Source organism: Tachyglossus aculeatus, chromosome 10, assembly GCF_015852505.1.
Source record: "Tachyglossus aculeatus isolate mTacAcu1 chromosome 10, mTacAcu1.pri, whole genome shotgun sequence".
In the NCBI taxonomy this organism is placed as follows: Eukaryota; Metazoa; Chordata; class Mammalia; order Monotremata; family Tachyglossidae; genus Tachyglossus; species Tachyglossus aculeatus.
The window spans coordinates 45762213-45782327 of NC_052075.1; the positions used below are offsets into that span (position 1 = coordinate 45762213).

At 42.4% G+C, this 20115-nt stretch overlaps 1 protein-coding gene across 2 annotated transcripts in view; it reads right to left on the reverse strand.

Annotated features, from left to right (window-relative positions):
- The window catches only part of CHCHD3 (coiled-coil-helix-coiled-coil-helix domain containing 3), a 215007-nt gene extending 195435 nt beyond the window's left edge, over nucleotides 1-19572 (reverse strand). For both annotated transcript variants that reach the window (XM_038752093.1, XM_038752092.1), the window contains exons 1-2: nucleotides 19435-19572; nucleotides 11003-11075 (exon numbers count right to left, since the gene is read on the reverse strand). In XM_038752093.1, the coding sequence (XP_038608021.1) occupies nucleotides 11003-11075; nucleotides 19435-19518 (157 nt within the window). In that variant the 5' untranslated portion in view covers nucleotides 19519-19572. The remainder of the gene's footprint in view (nucleotides 1-11002; nucleotides 11076-19434) is intronic.
- Between the last annotated feature and the right edge of the window lie 543 nt (nucleotides 19573-20115).

Below are 20115 nucleotides of genomic sequence, written 5' to 3' on the forward strand. Positions count from 1 at the left end.
TGGTGTTATCACTAAACTTAACCCTAAACTTAGAAGCAGCATAGCATAGTGGATAGAGTACGGGCCTAGGAGTAAGAAGGACCTGGGTTCTAATTCCCTTACTCATCAGACCAGAAAATGTCTTCAGTCTCCTATTTCAGAGAACTCACGCACTGAAAACTGGATTACAAATTGGAAAACAAAGCTAAATGGAAAAAGTAATTGTCGACTCAAGGGCAGAATCCCCTGCTGGAAGAGGACTTAGTTTGTTCGGGCAATTAAGAGGGAAAAAAAAATAAACCCGAACCAAAGTCTCCTCTATTTTCACTTAAGTTTTCCAAATAACATCTACTGTTTCTTTCCGTTTAGATTTTTAAATTGATAGCACCCATAGTCTTGGCAAGACGAATGAGGCGAGGCTACCGAGGGCAGGTGATGAAAAATTTCTGAGCCCCAACTTGAGCAATCAGCCGGGGTTAAGCGAAGTCTGATAAACAGAATGAAAGATACCTCCGGATAACATACCCTACATCGTGTAACAAATATCCAACGCACTTATAGGGGGTCTCTTTTGTTGATATAGTTCCTCGCTGTAGTTAGTCACAACTCCAAAAGCTTACCAAGCAAGCTCTTTGATGTTCCAGGAAATCCCACTCCACAAATTGCCCGTTCCATAGTGAAGCGGTTATATAGACCTCTATCTTTCATTCCTCCCAGGCAAAGGCTAAAGGAAACTAGTTTCAACAGGAGATTTAAACTGCATTACTACCCATGGTTCTATCCCCCGATGGTGAAAGCAAAATAAAAAACACTTAAGGTCCATTGCTTGTCAATTAGATTTACTTTCGGGAGGACGCACTTCCCAAAATTTAGGTTTGTTCCCTTGAAATGAGGCTGGCATCCTCTCACTGGGTTTCTCGAGGCCCGTAACTTCACTAGAGAAGACTCTTCTGGGCAGGGTGGCTTAGTGGAAAGAGCCCGGGCTTGGAAGTCAGGACGTGGGTTCTAATCCCAGCTCTGCCACTTGTCTGCTGTGTGACCTTGAGCAAGTCACTTAGCTTCTCTGTGCCTCGGTTACCTCATCTGTAAAATGGGGATTAAGAGTGTGAGCCCCAGGTGGGACAACCTGATTACCTGGTATCTACCCCAGCACTCAGAGCAGCGCTTAACAACTACCATCATCATTATTATTATTACTACACTTTCATTTTGTTGAAAAATTTTTAAAAACCTATACAGCACATGCTTCATTGCAAACAAGGGCCTGTACAGTTTATTCACCACAGATGATAAAATTTTAAATACTTAATTTGTGGTAAACTTGGTAACACAGACAAACCATCGCTTTCAAAAGAGATTCGCAACAATGATGGATTGTTCCAAAAGGTCTCTAGAATCTAATTCACATTTTATTTCACCAGATTTAAAGGTAAAATTTTTACGCAATTATGTATTTCATTAGCAGGAGATGAGTCTTCAAGTGCAAATTACCACATAGCATCTCTTTCAATTCTACTTTCACTCAGATAAAGAGAAAATAATTGAATCCAAATGGAACTCAGAGATATGCGCTATTAAAGAATGTGCAGTTATCATCATTCTTTGACCAACCTTGTCTTATACTTCAGAAAGGTAATAACAAAGAGCTCAAAGAACAAGCATTAAAAAAAAAACACATCTAGAGGTATACAACCAATATCTGCTTGCGACGACTGTATTTTCTTATGCCATTTATTAATTGCAAGAAAATGTGAATGGCCAGTTGCAACTAAAGCACGACTGACCCTTTATTGCGCAGAACTGAGCTCACATGAACACCCACTATGACAGTAATAAGAGTTCCACGGCCAGAAGTTAGCCGAACCTGTCGAAACCCAGAATAAGCCCTTCATTTCCCCAATCTGCCCACTCCTCTCTGTCGAATATGAACTTGGCTGCGTACCCTAACCCTAAGTACTTCTATACTCACCCCAGCCCCACAATAATAATACAAATATTCTTATAATCTATTTCCCCTACCCCTAATCTATTTTAATGTTTGTCTCCACTTGGAAACTACAAGCTCCTTGTGGGGAGGGATCGCGTCTACCAACTCTGTTCCATTGTAATTTCCCAAGCGCTTTGTAAAGTGCTCTCCGAACAGTTCAATAAATACCACTGATTGAATGAGCTAAAATATTCCAACCACTCTGCCGATTATTTTTGGACAACCCAAAATCCTCATGACAGTAAAGATCAACACTTTCCAAGACCTACTTCAGTACACCGAATGGAAAGGAAAGTTCGCCATTATTTATTGTGAGAGTCACGAACCTCCAAACTCACCTAGTCAATCACGGTTACATTACAACCTTCCCGCTTTATCACTACAAGAGCAGCTTGTCTCTTTTGCAAATTCTTAAAGACCAACTTGGGCAACTGCTTTTCAAACCACAGGTCATCAGCTAAAAAGGGGCCTTTGGCCTCGAACTACTCAACACAAAATAAACTATCGTCCAATTAGTGTTTTCTGGGTAAGCAAACTGAAAAACTCAGATCCCAATAGATTTATTTCTGGGGTCTGAACTCTCTAGCTTAGCAAACATATCTGCATTTTATTCTGCGTATGAAGATGGAGCTCTTGTGGGCTTCTGCTACGAGTAATCCCAGCCCTACATCTCCAGTTAGATCTGGGTTCTGGAAATTACTAGGCCAATTTGGCTGCTCTGAAAAGTTTATCAATATTCTGAAACTACTTCATGGCTTGCTGGATCACAGCTGAAGGAACCCTAGCTGATCCATTCCCCACTGTCAATGGAGAAAAACAGAGATACATAGTGAGACAGTCCTGTTCTACTTATTCTATGCAGTTATGCTGGGGGACGCAACGAGAGACGTCGATGCAAATGTTAGAATATGCTTTCACACCTCTGGGAAACTCATCCAACAAGAAACTGTAAACATCATCCAAAGTTCAAGAAACAGTCACTCAAGAACCAATCAATCAGTAGTATTTATTGAGGGCTTACTCTATACGGTGCACTGTATTAAGTGTTTGGGAAAGCACAGTATAACTAGAGTTGGTAGACACAATCTTTGCCCATGAGAAGCTTACAGTCTGCAAGGGGAAAACGTCCTTAAAGTAGATTTTTAGACTGTGAGCCCACTGTTGGGTAGGGACTGTCTCTGTATGTTGCCAACTTGTACTTCCCAAGCGCTTAGTACAGTGCTCTGCACACAGTAAGCGCTCAATAAATATGATTGATTGATTGATTGATTGATAAGGGAGAGGGTTTCTTCCCTTGCTCCTCTTCTCCCATCAAGGAAAAAACCTATTGTTTCTGCAGAGGAAATATGTGGGGGCAACTGAATAGTTAACAAATAAGAATTAGAGATGCCGCTCATAAAAACGGCTGTTATATCAACACATGAAATATTTCCACTTTCCTGCCGTCAAAAATTAAGTACTGCCAAAACAGGAGAAACCCTCAAGATTAACTTCACCAATAACCTCATATGGGCTGCAAGTAAAAATGATTGGTGATAATAACCAAACAAAAGAATATACACAACAATCAATCAGTGGTATCTACTGAGTGTTTACTCTATGTGGAGCACTGTACTACACATTTGGGAGAATACAAGTGTTGGTAGACACACTCTGTGCCCACAAGGCCTGGCAATCTAGAGAGGACTACTCAGCAGGTTAGACCAGACTGAAGCAGTAAAATAATAATAATTTTTAAAGTAGTGATGCGCTGGTCAAAATCATTTTTTGGATCTGATGTACTGTTATCTCAAGCACAGGAATAAGCCATGAAGAACAAAGAGATACTTCCGAAGCAAGTAGAAAGTAATATTACACTTGCCCGATTTAAAAATGCTGCCTGTATGACCCCAAAACACTTGCAACATTCTTACAAGGTAGCATCCACCTCTCAAGGCAGTATTTCAGAAAGCAGTATACCTTTCTGGATTTTAATATACAGCTGGCACTCAGGAGAGCAAGCAGGGGCATGGTGTGGCAGCATGACATGTATGCACGAATCACGTGTACTCCCACAAACCAAAACACGGCTGGTAAACGTAAATCTTGAACTACCAACCTCCACAGTACCCTTGTAATTATTCTTTTTTTCCTAACTCTCTCTGCAGCTACCCTTGGCATTTTTCTGGGGCAAGTTACCCTAAACCGGAATCCATGTGCTGCAGATATAAATGGAAACAGGCTATAGAAATAGACCCTTTAAAACATCACACACTCCTGCATACATATTTTATTGGGAATATACTTTTCAAGATTTGCCCATCAATATTAAATGTTTTTATACATATGCATATGTAGGCTCATGTATATGTAAAATGGCTCTTGGACAAATGTTTAAATCAAGACAGATATATTCAATTCACTTATACATCCACATTCATACATGACTATTTAGAATCCAGATACCCTAAATAAGGGTTATCTGAATTTTAAACCAATTCTGCTGAATATAAAGCATATAAATATATTCTACTCTTAAAAGGTATTCATTGAATATTAGATGTTTGTGTGTGCATGTATACATATATATTATTATATATATGTACATACAGGAACCATTGGGGAATCACAGATATTGTCATCCTATCTGGAGGGGATGACCCCTTGAGAGCGCTTTCAATCAACTAATTGCACTCAAAGGCTAGCAAAATATGATTGATTGATTTTACTTGTACATATCTATTCTATTTATTTTATTTTGTTAATATGTTTTGTTCCCTGTCTCCCCCTTCTAGACTGTAAGCCCGCTGTTGGGTAGGGACTGTCTCTATATGTTGCCAACTTGGACTTCCCAAGCGCTTAGTACAGTGCTCTGCACACAGTAAGCGCTCAATAAATACGATTGATTGATTGATTGATTGACTGATTGAAAGTGCACAGGCCTGGGAGTTGGAGGACTTGGGTTCTAATCCTGACTCTGCTAATTGCCAGCTGTTTCACTTGACTGACTGACATACCTACCCCAGTGCTCAGAACAGTGCCTGATACATACTAAGTGCTTAATAAATAACACTGGGGGGAAAAATACTAAAGTTTAGAAGACCTGGCCCCTGTACTCAAAAAGTTTCCAGTTATACAGTGGTATACCTGCCACTATATGCACATTCACAGATGTATCTACCAGTGTTTTAGCCCTTTTTGACAACTCATTTAAGGAATAAGATAGTCACCAGAAAATTGGTCCATCAGAAAAACTGCAATAAGTTCCATGTATGCGGGGACAACTTTTTTTCTACATAAATAAAACTGAATGGTCAACTTTGGAAAATGCAACTAAATGTGGCCTCTCAAGAGAGTTTTGGGAAATAACGGAAATTCCGAGAACGAGGAGAAAAAAATACAATAAAACCTGCCATTAATTCTAAGAACAAAATCTTTGAAAATAATAAAAGCCTCTCCTGCCTGATCCTCCAAAAACAAACACAGGAAAACAAGTTTATATCTACGACCACATACCACGCTCTTCCAACACATCTGATTCATCCTTAAGAGCAAGTCATATTTACAAGGATCCTGCTCTCCAGCAGCAGAGTTCCTGTAAATTTTCAATATTCCATCACTGATTGGAAAGAACAGAGAAGTCAGACCCAAAGGAAAATAAAGCAAGACACAGATAGTACTTTATTCTTTGCCCTCTCAGCTTTGACAGAATCTTCTAAAAGAAGAAAACACAGTTGTGCGGCAAATCTATTCATTAAACCGGCTTCCACTCCAAGTGCACTACTAGTAGTAGTAGTACTTAGTAATCGCTTGCTGCAGGAAAACCACTTTAATAAGCACCGGGAAAGAGTATACTGATGGGAATTAGACATGCACCTTCTCCATTGAGTGGCTGCTACATACAAGAATTTCTGCTCCTACCGCTTCAAAACTGCAGTCTTATGTTAAGCAACCTTGTACTACTACAGTTTGGGGAAATATTAGTCTTTTAAAATGCTTATAGAAAATAATAATAATAATAATGTTGGTATTTGTTAAGCGCTTACTATGTGCCATTCTAAGTGCTAGGAGGGATACAAGGTAATCAAGGTTATCCCATGTGGGGCTCACAATCTCAATCCCCATTTTACAGATGAGGGAGTAGTGTTTTCCTTACTCAGCTACTCCAATGGACAACTTCTTTTCTCCTCCCTCAAACGTACCACCAGCTTTCACAGAAAAAAAAAAAAATGACTCCACACAAGGGTGTGAATTCACACTGGGGAATTTGCCAGCCAAGTAAATGAGCAAGGGAGCATTTCCACTGACTGAAAGTTTAACACTACATGCTTAACAGTTCACCACTGAAGACTTCAATATCTGTGAATCTGATTATACAAAGAACAGCCTGAGTCACAGAAAATACTGCCCCTATGTCTATTTCCCTTCACCCGATTATTCCCTGCCCATCACAAGCTCCCACACTTCATACCACCTCACTCGTCTTTTCTCCCAAAATCTGCTCAATTCAACACTGGATCTCTATTATGAAAAAAAAAAAAACCAAAACTACCTATTTTCAAATAAGATATTTCTTATCTCGAAAGCAGCGTGGCTCGGTGTAAAGAGTGCGGGCTTGAGAGTCGGTGGTCATGGGTTCAAATCCCGGCTCAGCCACTTGTCAGCTGTGTGACCTTGGGCAAACCACTTAACTTCTCCATGCCTCAGTTACCTCATCTGTAAAATGGGGATGAAGACTATGAGCCCCACGTGGGACAACCTCATCACCCTGTATCCTCCCCAGTGCTTAGAACAGTGCTTTGCACATAGTAAGCACTTAACAAATACCAACACTATTATTATTATTATATTTATGTAACATCCATCACCCTTGGTCCTCTGCAGTTACTGCATATTTTACAATGGCCACAGAGCTTTTAGTGAGAAAGATCCACACTGACTTAGATGTGCTGCTTATTTACTCATTTTTTCTAAGGGTATATTGATTTTCGAGGTTTTGTATGGTGTTTTTCATTAAGAAAGTATATGTCTCCTGGTAACCTGGTAAATTGTCCATTGCCCTATCACAAAGTGTTGCGCCACTGAAATACAAATCTCTGACATCAAAAGGGGCATTAAGCGTGTAAATTTAATCTACTTTGTCCTTCCACAACACGTTTAGAGAATTATGGTTTTTCTGGCTTAGAACGTGATGTAATGTCAGAAGAAACAGACGTACTGGTTTGGACACACGAACTGTAATAGGAGCTTCTGTAGTATGGGGACCATTGGGGACATAATCCCCACATCAGAAGAGGATTTAATATATAGCTTCATATTTTAAACATGGTCTTTAAACTCTTTTCGTATTCAGAAAATTACCCAATGCCATATCACTAACGAAGTCAGAATAAATTCTGATGGCGGTTGTGCCTAAAAAGATGCTGGGAAAGTTGTTTACAAACAAAAGGACAAGTTGTCTGAGTAAAAACAAACAAAATGAAAACCACAAAGAAAATATATATAAATTTGTTTCCCTAAATTGGCACTATTCACTTGAAGCTGTTATTTCCTACAGATTGGTTTCCTGCAATTATTTATGGCTGTCAAACACTTAGTGATCTTAATAACATATGTAACACAAATTGTTTCAGTTATTTCCAGGCAGAATTTTAGAAAACAAAAATCACCCATTCTCCATTTCATTATTTTCTGTTATCAGAGGTTTACAAAAACAAAGACTCCCTCACAGTACCTCCTCTTATATATATATACACTATATATATATATATAGTATAGTCTGGATACTAACATCTTCATACTGATATAGGGACAAAATTTCCACAACAATATGTACAGGTCACTCATATGAAGTCTGACTGCACCACAGATCCAGAAATAAAAGTAGAAAGTAGAAAGTCAATATTTCAACATGAAGGAAGGAAAAAAAACGCAAGATGCTGCTGAAAATAGTTCATAGCCTTGTGAAATGTTATCTTTCTACATAAATTCAGGAAAGAAAATTTAGATTCCAGAATAGTAACTGCATTAAGCTTTTAAGATGGCAGCGATTAGGTGAGAAGCAAGTACCAGGCAAAGGATCTGAGGAAGCAAACAGTCAGTTAAGTTCTTTAAAACATACCCATTTATTAACGTGGCAATACAATCTGCTTTGTCACACGGTACATTAATTTACAGATTCAACTTCACAAAGTACCTTTTGTAGGAAACCCCTTGGCTGGTTAAATATCATCCCTCCTCCCTCCTCACACCCTCAAAAAAAAAACAGACATTAGCCAAGTTTTTTTAAAAAAACCTCACAGTTTTGATTATTTTCTCAAAAGTATGTTTTTAAACAATTCAATTCAAATCCGTCTGTCCATCCGCCTATCTGTCCTAATGTCCGTCTGTCTGTCCGTCCATTTTATTCACATATAAACAAAACAACTGCATCATTCACGGATGGACAGACGGACGGAGACACGCGTGGACATTAGGACAGCGCTTAGTACAGTGCTCTGCACATAGTAAGTGCTCAATAAATACGATTGATGATGATGATGATGACAGACGGACATCTAGAATGCAAGATCCTTGTGGGCAAAGTGTCTACCAACTCTAATGTACTCTTCCAAGCAGTGCTCTGCACGTAGTAAGCGTCCAGTAAATACCACTAACTGATCACCTTTAGAAAAACAGATGGAAGGAAAAGGGCAAACTTATTCAGCATTAAGGGAGAGGAGACAAATTAGGAGAGTTAACTGGGGCGAAAGGCAAGTAAAATATACGAGCCATTTACGGCCTTTCTGCAAACTGGCCTGAATGCAGATTATTAGTGAACTGACCTCCTGATTCACATCCACTTCAGAGGAGCTGTTCTCAACAACCCATGCCACCCTTCCCCCAAAACAGCACGGAGAAGCAGCAGGGCCTAGTGGCTACAGCACAGGCTTGGGAGTCAGAAGGACCTGGGTTCTAATCCTGACTCCGCCACTTACCTCCTGCTGCTTGACCTTGGACAAGTCACTTAATCTTAACTTCTCTGTGCCTCAATTATCTCATCTGCAAATCAATCAATGGTATTTACTGAGCGCTTACTGTGTGCGGAGCACTGTAAAATGGGGATTAAGACTGAGTCCCATGTGGGACACGGCCTACGTCCAACCCGAATAGCTTGTCTCTACCCCAATCAATCAATCAATCGTATTTATTGAGCGCTTACTATTTGCAGAGCACTGTACTAAGCGCTTGGGAAGTACAAATTGACAACACATAGAGACAGTCCCTACCCAACAGTGGGCTCACAGTCTAAAAGGGGGAGACAGAGAACAGAACCAAACATACCAACAAAATAAAATAGGATAGAAATGTACAAGTAAAATAAATAAATAAATAAATAAATAGAGTAATAAATATGTACAACCATACCCCAGCCCTCAGAACGGTGCCTGGTACATAATAATAATAATTTTGGTGTTTGTTAAGCGCTTACTATGTGCCAAGCACTGTTCTAAGCGCTGGGGAGATACAAGGTGATCAGATTGTCCCATGTGGGGCTCACAGTCTTAATCCCCATTTTACAGATGAGGGGACTGAGGCACAGAGAAGTTAAGTGACTTGCCCAAAGTCACATGGCTGACAAGTGGTGAAGCCGAGATTTGAACCCATCACCTCCGACTCCCAAGCCACTGAGCCCACGCTGCTTGCACCTAACAAATATACCATTCCAAAGAAAAAGAAAAAAGAAACAAGGTTCGATTTCACCAGACTTCCTACTTAAGAAGGCAGGTAGTGTTTTCCTCAGATAAAAGTGGTGGGACAGTCCCAATCATTTATAGGCAGCCAAATCTTTGTTTCTTGCTTTTACCTGTTTCAAGGCTTTTCCTTACTCTGTAGAAACTTTTATGAAAAATTACTAGTGATTTGGTTATCCAATTGGTGGATTTTTTTTAATGGCATTTATTAAGTGCTTACTATGTGCAGAGCACTGTTCTAAGCGCTGGAGAGGTTACAAGGCAATCAGGTTGTCCCACAGGGGGCTCAGAGTCAATCCCCGTTTTACAGATGAGGGAACTGAGGCACAGAGAAGTTGAGTGACTTGCCCGAAGTCACACAGCTGACAATTTGCAGAGCCAGGATTTGAACCCATGACCTCTGACTCCAAAGCCCGTGGTCTTTCCACTGATAATTCTCATTCATTTCCCATCTGTTGGCCATTTCAGTGTCCTATGAATCTCTTTACCAGGAACTCTACAGGATGGGAGAGGAGGTAAAACAAAAATATTTAATTTTGCTCACTGGAAGCAACTCTTACAAGATGTGAGGTGAATGATGCTATTGAAGTTATTGACTAAAGTCAATTTTTCTTAATTGGCTGGATATTCCATTTATCTAAACCTCACATTCCTAAGGTGGGGAATTGAATATAGAAGGAATCATTCTACAAACTGTCTAAAAATAATCTCAGATTGAACTAATTTAAAAATAAATCTTGAACTGAGCTTGTAAAATAAAAATTTTCTGTTTTCAAATGAGTACCTGGATGAATACTATTTTTGGCTAAAATAAGCACACTACAGCACTTTTCATTTCCCAAGATCTTTATGAACACTATGAATATCTCTGTATAATAGGGAAAATTCAGAATTATCTTCATTTTACAGAGAGAAGCAGAGACACAGGAGGAATCTGGCTTTCCTAAACTCAAACTGAAAGTCAGATAAAAGGTCAGGATAAAAATTCACAAATTCCTAGCCCCCAAAACATAAACAATAAAGAAAATTATTTGATCCGTACCTCACCCTACTCCTATTTCAGGTATATCCTAACAAATCATGTCCTCGCTTTTACCGAAGTTCCATGCAATCCTACCTTCCTTCCAAAGGAAGAGGTGGAAGATCATAAAAGACAAAGGAAGTAACAGAACCTTCCTTAAACACATGGAGGACAGTAGGTCTGTTGTTAAAAGAAAGGACAACAATATTATCTCCTTCAAAATAGTTTCCCATTGAAACAATCACCACCTCTCAATTTATCATTTTGTCATTCCGCACACTAGAAGTCAAAGTTTGAAAATACCTGTCGAGCCCCCAGAGGACTTGGTAGCAGATGGAGAAGATTCTCTCATTCGGCCAATCACATTTTCAGAGAGCTGAAAAAATTTAAAAAAAAATCCAAACAAAATGAAACCGGTTCCAAATAAACACGTAAAACAAAGTAAATCAAGTGTACTATTAAAATTCAATCTACAGGTATTACAGGAGACAGACAGCTGTACTATAAATAAATTATGGACATGCACATCCCTAGACTATAAGCTCGCTGTGGGCAGGGAACGTATCGAAATGTATCAACTCTCCCAAGAGTTTGTATTCAGTGTTCTGCACATAGCAAGCACTCAATTACCATTGCTTGATGAAAATAATAATAATGTTGGTATTTGTTAAGCGCTTACTACGTGCAAAGCACTGTTCTAAGCGCTGGGGAGGATACAGGGTGATCAGGTTGTCCCACGGGGGGCTCACAGTCTTCATCCCCATTTTACAGATGAGGGAACTGAGGCACAGGAAAGTTAAGTGACTTGCCCAAAGGCACCCAGCTGACAGTTGGCAGAGCCGGGATTTGAACCCATGACCTCTGACTCCAAAGCCCGGGCTCTTTCCACTGAGCCACGCTGACGGAAGGGTGAATAAAGGGGGAAAACTGAGGCGCAAGGGCGACAGGGTGAGTAGGAGAAAAGGAAGTGAAGGCTTAATAAAGGAAGGCCTCTTGGAGGAGGTGTGCTTTTTAATCAGGTTTTGAAGGTGGGGAGCGGGATCACCTGGACTGGGTCCAACCTGATTAGCTTGTATCTACCCCAGTGCTTAGTACAGTGCTTGCTTCATAGCACTTGAATATCATTTAGGAAGAAAAAAGAAAAAGCTCTGCTAAGGACAAAGCAATGGCATATTTCCTATAATTGGCAAAGAGGAAATTCTGCTAGTGCATAAAATGAAATTTTTATGTCATTTTTAAGCCCTGTTGTAGGGATTAGTTCATACTTGGAAAGCCTGGTACGTATCACTTTGAAAGCTATACTTACTGAAGTTTGCCTAAGCCGTGGGAACATTCACCCAGATGGCTTTGATTCTGTGAGATAAGCTCTTGAAACATGACGCAAGGGGTCCATTTTTCAAGTAGGCACAGCAGGTGTGATCAAATATCATCATCATCATCAATCGTATTTATTGAGCGCTATGTGCAGAGCACTGTACTAAGCGCTTGGGAAGTACAAATTGGCAACATATAGAGACAGTCCCTACCCAACAGTGGGCTCACAGTCTAAAAGGGGGAGACAGAGAACAAAACCAAACATACTAACAAAAAAAAATAAATAGAATAGATATGTACAAATAAATTAAATAAATAATAGAGAAAAAAATATGTACAAACATATATACAGGTGCTTAATATCCTATTAAGCCAATGCAATGTGTGGGTATTTCTTTGGAAATCCTTTGAAAATGTGTCCCTGGGCATACGCTGCCACCCCAGGGGGCAATGCACGGAATATTTCCCGCTAGGGTGGGGAGCTCCACGGCCCATCACAGTGCATCAAATCAGCGTGGCCTCGTGGAAAGAGTCAGAGGGCCTAGGTTCCAATACGGCTCTGCTGTGTGACCTTGGACAAGTCACTTCACCTCGCCGTGACTCAGCTTCCTCATCTGTAAAATGGGCATGCAGCGCTTGTCCTCCCTCCTCCTTACGCTTAAGAGACGCAGCGTGGCCCGGTGGAAAGAGCCCGGGCTTGGGAGTAAGAGGTCGTGGGTTCTTAACCCCGCTCCGCCGCTTGTCAGCTGTGTGACTTTGGGCAAATCACTTAACCTCTCTGTGCCTGTTACCTCATCTGTAAAATGGGGATTAAGATTGTGAGCCCCACGTGGGACAACCTTATTACCTTGTATTCCCCCCAGCGCTTAGAACAGTTCTTGGCACGTAGTAAGAGCTTAACAAATGCCATCATTATTATTATTATTATTAAACTGCGAGCCCCATGCTGGACAGGGTCTGTGTATTCATTCAATCATATTTATTGAGCTCTTACTGTGTGCAGAGCACTGTACTAAGCACTTATGTGTATGACTTGATTAACTTGTATCTACCCAGTGCTTAGACCAGTGTTTGACACACAGTAAGTGCTTAAGACCACCCCCCGCCCTCCTTTAAATTGTAAACTGGTTATGGGCAGGAAATGTGCCCACTAATTCTGATATACTCTCCCAAGCACTTGGAACAGTGCTCTGCACATAGTGAGCACTCAATAAATACCACTGATTAACTAACACAGTAATAATGATGATATGAACCAGATCTTCCCATCTCATAATTCAGAGTTTGGAGGATTTGAAAGGCATAGGGAAAAAAAATCAGAGACTGAGAGGAGGCAGGAAGAAGGTACGTTGAGAGGAAAGCAGTGTGGCCTAGTGAAAAAGCACAGGTTTGGGAGTTAGAGGACCTGGGTTCCGATCCTGGCTCTGCCACTTGTCTGCTGTGCGGCCTTGGGCAAGACCATAAACTTCTGTGCCTCAGTTTCCTCATCTTTATAATGGGCGTTCACTATCTGTCCTTCCTCTTAAGGCTGTGAGCCCTGTGTGGGTTAGGGTGCATCTGTACCTATCCCAGGGCTCAGGACAATACTCAGCATATGGTAAGCAATTAACAAATACAACTATTATTATTTATTGCTAAGGGCAAAGAGACTTCTGAAGTCTCTGTTCAGAAGTCCAAACTTCTGTTCCAAACTGTTCCAAACTTCTGAACAGAAGAGTGTTGCACAGAGGGGGGAAAGAATGGAAAGTACCCCCGAAAATTTAGTCAGATTCCAAAAGAGATACTAAGAAGAAAATGCTGAGAAACCGCGATTAGCACTGCATTTGTGAGAGATAACCAAACCAAACTTTACAAGATACACACGGCAATTTGGCTACTTGAGTGTTGCTCCTGGGCCCAGACCAGACCCCTTCTTAATGGGCCTCTTTGACCTCCCCACCCCACAGCACTTATGTGTCTATATGTACATATTTATAATTCTATTTCTTTTTATTAGTGATGCTATAGATCTATAATTCTATTTATTTATATTGATGCTACTGATGCCTGTTTACTTGTTTTGATGTCTTTCTCCCCCCCCCTTCTAGACTGGGAGCCCGTTGTGGGCAGGGACTGTCTCTGTTGCTGAACCGTACTTGCCAAGTGCTTAGTACAGCGCTCTGCACATAGTCAGCGCTCAATAAATATGACTGAACGAATGAATGACCTTGACACTTCTTCAGGGATAATCCCGGAGACCCGGAGGCTGGGGAAGCAGTCACCTCAGGCCACTCCTCTTGCACGCTTCTCAAATCCCTTATAGTGCTTATATTTAAGGCCCGGCCCGGGCAGTTGCAATGAGTTGTAGCTCTGAGGTGAGGGGCATCCCTGCTTGGGGTCACTGCAAACCTCTAGGACACCTTCCCTCCGTTCCCCTCTTCTTCCCTCCATTCCCCTCTTCCCTCATCCCAATGCATTCCCGATTTCTGTTAGGTGACCTCGGGCAAATGACAACTCCTGTGTGTCTCTGTTTCCTCGTCGGTACAATGAGGATTGAATACCACTACAGCAGATGAGGGAACTGAGTCACAGAGTCGTTAAGAGTTCTCACTCTCCCTTAGAGCCCTCTCTGGGACAGGGCTGTACCTAATCTGCTTTTCTTTTACTCTACCCCAGCGCTTAGTACAGCGACTGGCACATAGTAGAGAAGCAGCGGGGCTCCGTGGAAAGAGCACGGGTTTTGGAGTCAGAGGTCATGGGTTCAAATCCCAGCTCCGCCACTTGTCAGCTGTGGGACTTTGGGCAAGTCACTTCACTTCTCTGAGCCTCAGTTACCTCATCTGTAAAATGGGGATTGAGTGTGAGCCCCCCGTGGGACAACCTGATCACCTTGTAACCTCCCCAGCGCTTAGTACAGTGCTTCGCACATCGTAAGCGCTTAATAAATGCCATTATCATTATTATTAAAGAGCATGGGCTTTGGAGTCAGAGGTCTTGGGTTCAAATCCCAGTTCCGCCACTTGTCAGCTGTGGGACTTTGGGCAAGTCACTTCACTTCTCTGAGCCTCAGTTACCTCATCTGTAAAATGGGGATTGAGTGTGAGCCCCCCGTGGGACAACCTGATCATCTTGTAACCTCCCCAGCGCTTAGAACAGTGCTTGGCACATAGTAAGCGCTTAATAAATGCCATTATTATTATTATTATTAAAGAGCATGGGCTTTGGAGTCAGAGGTCATGGGTTCAAATCCCAGCTCCGCCACTTGTCAGCTGTGGGACTTTGGGCAAGTCACTTCACTGAGCCTCAGTTACCACATCTGTAAAATGGGGATTGAGTGTGAGCCCCCCGTGGGACAACCTGATCACCTTGTAACCTCCCCAGCGCTTAGAACAGTGCTTGGCACATAGTAAGCGCTTAACAAATGCCATCGTTATTATTAAGCACTTAAAGACCATTATTATTATCATCGTCATTGTTGTTACTATTAGCCTGGGAAAACCTCCTGGATTTAAGTCAAATCAAAGCCAACCTAGGCCCTCTGAAGGGATTTCCTCCCCCCGGCAAAGATCCTGAGGATTCAGTCAGGCTAAAAGGAAAAAAAGACAATCCATCCCATGAAAGAGGGTTAAAGGCTTCCAACAAGGGAGTGGGTTGCTGCCCAATCCAGGATTCTTGGTAGTACAAAACAATAACAAACTCCCAGGGGCAGCTCAGAATCAAGTTATCCTGTTCATTCTCCAGAGTCATCATCAATCGTATTTATTGAGCGCTTACTATGTGCAGAGCACTGTACTAAGCGCTTGGGAAGTGCAAATTGGCAACATATATAGAGACAGTCCCTACCCAACAGTGGGCTCACAGTCTAAAAGGGGGAGACGGAGAACAAAACCAAACATACTAACAAAATAAAATAAATAGGATAGATATGTACAAGTAAAATAGAGTAATAAATATGTACAAACATATATCCATATATACAGGTGCAAAATAAAATAAATGGAATAGATATGTACAAGTAAAATAAATAGAGTGATAAATATGTACAAACATACATACATATATACAGGTGCCGTGGGGAGGGGAAGGAGGTAAGATGGGGGGGATGGAGAGGGGGACGAGGGGGAGAGGAAGGAAGGAAGGAAGTTACACTGTACTCTCCCAACAGTTTAGTTCAGTGCTCTGCACACAGTAAGCTCCAGAGTGAGAGAAGTTGTACGGGTGTATGCTTTAATACGTCAAAGGCTATACAACCTGGCAACAGGTCTCAATATTCCTCCGCGCTCCATGCAGCGTCGCTCAATACAGCCAACAACTCGCACGTATTCACAGTAATAGACAACAGCAAGGATAGTTCCTGGTAACTATCCATTGCGACAGTGGCTCTGTGGCGCAATGGACAGCGCACTGGACCTCTAGCGTGTGGAAGGCATTCAAAGGTTGGGGGTTCGAGTCCCACCAGAGTGGAGTTTCTATTTTTATTTGGGGAAGAATCTCCCAGAGCCGTTGCAGTCAGCGGCCACCACGGCAGTGATTTTACCCGTTTTTCTCCCTGGAAAAAAAGGGGAGAGGCCGCCCCTAGAAAGGCCTCAGAGATTCTCACCTTGTATCAATCAATCAATCTCTTTTTGACTGTGAGCCCACTGTTGGGTAGGGACTGTCTCTATATGTTGCCAATTTGTACTTCCCAAGCGCTCAGTACAGTGCTCTGCACATAGTAAGCGCTCAATAAATACGATTGATGATGATGAATGCTCAGATCATCCGAAAGGGTGGACTGAGTCTCCTCTTCTTTCATTTCCATTTAATGGGGTAGTAAAGAAGAGCTAATCATAAGCAGGGTGGCCTAAGAGGGAGCCCAGGACCCGGGTTCTACTCCCAGCTCTGCTTCTTGGCTGGGTGACCTTGGGCAGGTCACATAACTCCTCTGTGACTCAGTTCCCTCATCTGCAAAATGGGGGTTCAATACTCGTTCGCCCTCCTACCTAGACTGTGGGACCTGATTATCTTGCATCCACCACGGTGTATAAACAAATAATATGATTATTAATACTAATAAGAACGGTATTTACTAAGTGCTTCCTCTGGACCAAGCTGTAGGCTAACAGCTGGGGTAGAAAATATCAGATGAGACACAGTCCCTGTTCCACAGAGAGCACAAGGTGAAAGAGACAAAAAGCAGGGAGCCAAAGGACCTGCGCAATCCTCAGACTGAAAACAGAGGTGGTTTTGGATGCATGTGTTGTTTTGCATTTTACAATAATAGCGGTTACTTGTTAATTATACATTTGATTAATATATTATATATAATTAATAATTAATATATTTTAATTATACGTTTTATACTGTGAGCCCACCTTTTAGACTGTGAGCCCACTGTTGGGTAGGGACTGTCTCTATATGTTGCCAATTTGTACTTCTCAAGCGCTTAGTACAGTGCTCTGCACATAGTAAGCGCTCAATAAATACGATTGATGATGATTTGATTAATTTATTATATTTTAAAACATTTAATTATATTATATATACTATATTTAAACATTTATTATAATGTTTATCTTCCTCTCTAGACTGTAAGTTCCTTGTGGGCAAGGAACCTGTCTACAAACTGTTACACTGTACTCTCCCAACAATTTAGTTCAGTGCTCTGCACACAGTAAGCTCTCAATACTATTGATTGAGTGGTGGGAAGGGAACAGGTTTTAAGGTTTATTTGCCAGAAAGCAATTTTAATCTTTCTGCAAAGAGGTACCCCCAAAACAAAACCTATAAAACAATGCCTTGTGTTTTGTTTAAAAGATGAAAAATGTACTTATTTTCTGTTACTCCACTTGGTATCACAGACGCATAAGGGAAATGCCATTTATTCATGCTCTGAACACACGCAATGGTCCAAACTTTGGGAGAGTCGGTGCGGTTAATACCATTAAATTCCCTTTACTTGGGTTCCCGATGTCACATTAACTACGGTCGGAAACAATGTAAACGCCACTGCTATTGTTACTCTATTTATTTATTTATTTTACTTGCACCTATCTATTCTATTTATTTCATTTTGTTAGTATGTTTGGTTTTGTTGTCTGTCTCCCCCTTTTAGACTGTGAGCCCACTGTTGGGTAGGGACCGTCTCTCTATGTTGCCAATTTGTACTTCCCAAGCGCTTAGTACAGTGCTCTGCACGCAGTAAGTGCTCAATAAATACGATTGATGATGATGATGACTGAATGAATGAATAAATGAGTGTGTGGAGTGAGTGAATGAATGAGTGAATGAGTGTTGCCAACTTGTACTTCCCAAGCGCTTAGTACAGTGCTCTGCACACAGTAAGCGCTCAATCATCATCAATCGTATTTATTGAGCGCTTACTGTGTGCAGAGCACTGTACTAAGCGCTTGGGAAGTCCAAGTTGGCAACATATAGAGACGGTCCCTACCCAACAGTGGGCTCACAGTCTAAAAGGTAAATATGACTGAATGAGTGTGAGTGAGTGAATGAGTGAAAGAGTGTGAGTGAATGTGTAAGTGAATGAGTGTGTGTGAGAGTGAATGCATGAGTGAATGAATGAATGAGTGAATGAGTGTTGCCAACTTGTACTTCCCAAGCGCTTATTACAGTGCTGTGCACATAGTAAGCGCTCAATACATATGAATGAATGTGTGAATGAGTGTGTGAATGAGTGAATGCATGAGTGAATGAATGTGTGAGTGAATGCGTGAGAATGAATGAGTGAATAAGTGTGAGTGAATGAGTGAGTGAATAAGTGTGTGAATGAAGGCATGAATGAGTGAGTGATTGAATGAGTGTTGCCAACTTGTACTTCCCAAGCGCTTATCACAGTGCTGTGCACACAGTAAGTGCTCAATAAATACGATTGATGAATGAGTGAGTCAGTGAATGAGTGAGTGAATAGGTGTGTGAGTGAATGCGTGAAGTGAATGTGTTTGAGTGACTGCGTGAGTGAATGAATGAGTGAATATGTGAGTAAATGAGTGAGTGAATAAGTGTGAGTGAATGAATGCATGCATGAGTGAATGCGTGAGTGAATGAGTGAGTGAGTGAATACGTGAGTGAATGAGTGTGTGAGTGAATGAGTGAGTGAATAAGTGTGTGAGTGAATGAATAAGTGTGTGTGTGAGTGAATGACTGAGTGAATAAATGTGTGAGTGAATGTGTGAGTGAATGAATGCATGAATGAGTGAATGCGTGAGTGAATGAGTGAGTGAATAAGTGTGTGAGTGAGTGAGTGAATGAATGCATGAATGAGTGAATGCGTGAGCGAATGAATGAGTGAGTGAGTGAATAAGTGTGTGAGTGAGTGAATGAATGCATGAGTGAGTGAGTGCGTGAGCGAATGAATGAGTGAGTGAGCGTGAGTCCCGTTGGCGGCCCCCGTCCGGTCCGGTCCGGTCCGGTCCGGTGCGGTCCGGTGCGGTCCGGTGACTCACCCGGATGCCCTTGACCACGGTGATGTTGTCATTCTCGTCCGCCTCGAAGGTCACCCGCCGGGTGGCGCTGCCGCTGCCGCCCATGGTGTGGGCCCTCTGTCCGCCCGGGCCCGTCTGTCTGTCTGTCCGTCCGTCTCTCTGTCTGTCTGTCTGTCTGCCTGCCTGTCTGTCCGTGCCCACCCCCGGCCGGGGCGCCCGCAACCAGAGGGGTCACAGCGTGCCGCCCGGCCTCCTCTTCCTCCTCCGCCCCCGCGCCGCAGTATCCGAGCCCCCCATTGGCCGCGGCCCGACAAGCCCCGCCCCCGCGCCGAGCATTCCGGGCCCCCCATTGGCGGCGGCCCGACAAGCCCCGCCCCCGGCGCCGCAGTATCCGAGCCCCCCATTGGTCGCGGCTCGACCGGCCCCGCCCCCGCGCCGTAGCAGTAACCGAGCCTCCCTATTGGCCGCGGCCCGACCAGCCCCGCCCCCGGAAGTGGGCGCCGGCCGCGCCCGCGGGCCCCACGGGACTTGTAGGCGCCCCGCCGGGAATGCTGGGAGCTGTAGTCCCGGGAGCTGCCTGGGAAGTGTCGTTTCTCGAAGTGGAAGGCCGCTTCACTTTCGTTCTAGGAAAGCAATAATATCAATCAATCCATCGATCGTATTTAGTGACCGTTTACTGTGTGCAGTGCTGTGTGTACCTGT